This window comes from Sesamum indicum, linkage group LG12, assembly GCF_026168435.1.
Source record: "Sesamum indicum cultivar Baizhima isolate 11 linkage group LG12, ASM2616843v1, whole genome shotgun sequence".
NCBI classification, from domain to species: Eukaryota; Viridiplantae; Streptophyta; class Magnoliopsida; order Lamiales; family Pedaliaceae; genus Sesamum; species Sesamum indicum.
In genome coordinates, this window is record NC_142668.1 from 17,569,322 (window position 1) to 17,571,549 (window position 2,228).

At 36.9% G+C, this 2,228-nt stretch overlaps 1 protein-coding gene across 1 annotated transcript; it reads right to left on the minus strand.

Moving 5' to 3' along the window:
• Positions 1-412: 412 nt before the first annotated feature.
• LOC105175719 (protein SRG1) lies at positions 413-2,228 on the minus strand. Its single transcript, XM_011098268.3, has 4 exons — positions 1,978-2,228; positions 1,621-1,865; positions 832-1,156; positions 413-734 (listed from the first exon to the last, which is right to left on the minus strand). Exons 1-4 carry the CDS (start codon positions 2,179-2,181, stop codon positions 495-497), a joined length of 1,014 nt encoding a protein of 337 aa, XP_011096570.1. The 5' UTR covers positions 2,182-2,228; the 3' UTR covers positions 413-494.

The window sequence follows — 2,228 nt, forward strand, 5'->3', positions numbered from 1 at the left end:
ATAATAATAATAATAATTTTATGGTCGGGGAGTGGGGGGACAATACTTAAGTACTCTCAAAAGTCAAAATTAATTGGTCCCAAAAGGTCCACATCATTTGTGGTCAGTGTAACTCTAAATTATATGGACCTTTGGGGACCTCATGAGGAAAATTTTATTGGTAATATTAATAGTTCTATTAAAGAAAAAAGGACCTCATGTGTGGATGCATGATCTTTTACATTAATTACAGGAAAATTAAATATAAATTTTTTTTTAATTTGAATCAGGTTTGGTCAGATCAAAATCAATTATATGATTAGTGTGATGTATAGTTCAAGGTAAGTGATCAATCTCAAGTATATCATAAGTGTCATACATTTGCTATGCGATTTGGTTCGACCAAATCTGATCTGATAAAACATTTTGCACATGCAATACATATTATTGTTCCAAGAAAAAATTACAAAAAGAAACACACAATATTAGATAACAAATCTTTAAATTTGTATTAATTAAATTTTCATGTAGTTGAGGAATGATTTGCCATTGAGCTTCCGGGAGAAGAAATCTTTGACGTAGTGCTCCGCCGTCATGCTCTTGTAGAGTGGGGGTTGTTTGAGTAAGAGGGATGGCAGTGGCCCTATTTCTGCTTTCAGTTTGGTGTTGAAGAACATTGCAATCGTGATCCTCTCTTTCTCTGAATTCACTGTTACCCTGTGCTCAATGCTCTTATACAATCCATTGCTTAATATCTGCAAATCGCTACGTGTTCATGCATATATATGATCATGATGATGATGATGCAGTAAAAAACGAAAATGGGTCGTAAATTGATGTATATAATTTTACCTCAGTGACGTCTCCTATATTAACAACAAAGGCATGTGGGAGAGGGCTGACAGGCAACCACACTCCATCTTTCTTGACTTGGAAGCCGTCGACTCCATTGACTTGGAGGAGGATGGTGATTCCGGTGGCGTCGGAGTGGGGCGTCAGCCCATTTACCTTGTTGGGTTCCGGGCATGGCGGGTAGTAATTCATCCTTATTGATTGCATCCCATCTTCGAACATTTCTTCTATTTCTGTCCTCTCGATCTTAAGTGCTTCCGCAATCAATTCAAATAAAGCCCTCGACAGTTTTTGTAGCTCATGTATGTAAGCTTCTAGGGTTTCTCTGCACACATGTATATTAAATTATATTTGACAATTTTACAAAATAGTTGGATATATATATATATATATATAGTGTCAATTTCAGTATATTTCGGAAGAAAGAATAAATAAATAAATAAATATATATCATGTAAGCATTGCATCATCAGTAGTCTCTGATCTAAAATATAGACGGGATCTAATTCATGAACTGCTGGATCACGCTATTATATATGGTTGGATGCGATGAAATATTCATTAATGAATTGTTGGATTATATGTGTGCTATTATTCATCTACATGTTACCCAACTGCTCGTTGTCGTTAGCTATAGTACCACATCTCGATACACATGTGAAAAACATGAATACAAATACGAATACGATTACAAAACAAACACCACCCCACCACACACACACACAAAAGAAAAAAGGAAAGAAGATTAAATAAAAGATGAGATTTATATGGAGGAGAGGAAGAGAGGACCTGAGGGATGAAGGGAGCTCTGGGAAAAGATGAGGTTTTCTTATGTGAATGGGATTAGTAAACATGTAAAATCTGTCAGCCCAGTCAACTTTTTGATCGGCAGTGAGAATAGCAGTTTGACCATAACCCTCAATATCTCCAGGCCGAATCTTGAACTTCAACCTCTCTTCCAAAGGAAGCTTGTAAAATTCATGAATCTCGTACTTGAGTTTCTCCACCAACGTCTCCACGCCGTGGTTCACCAGCTTCATCATCATCATAACAACCAAGGTCTCAAATTTTACATACCCAAAGTGTAGCTACTTATTGGGAAGTAGTAGAAATAATTAAAATATAAAAAAAGTAAAAAATAAAAACCTGAAATATGCCCCAGTCTTTGCATGTGGCGTCCAAGTTGTGAAGCTGGGAATTTCTAGTTTCTTGAGCAAGCAAAGTTTTCATGTCGAGGACGGGGATTGCCGGAAGAGATTTTCCCTCAACCGCAGGTTCTGGAACCACAAGATAGCACTTTGGAATTCCATCAACATGTTTTTTAACCATCTCCTGAATACTCAGCTCCATTTCTCACTCAACTCAGCTTTTCTCTCTCTCTCTCTCTCTCTCTCTCT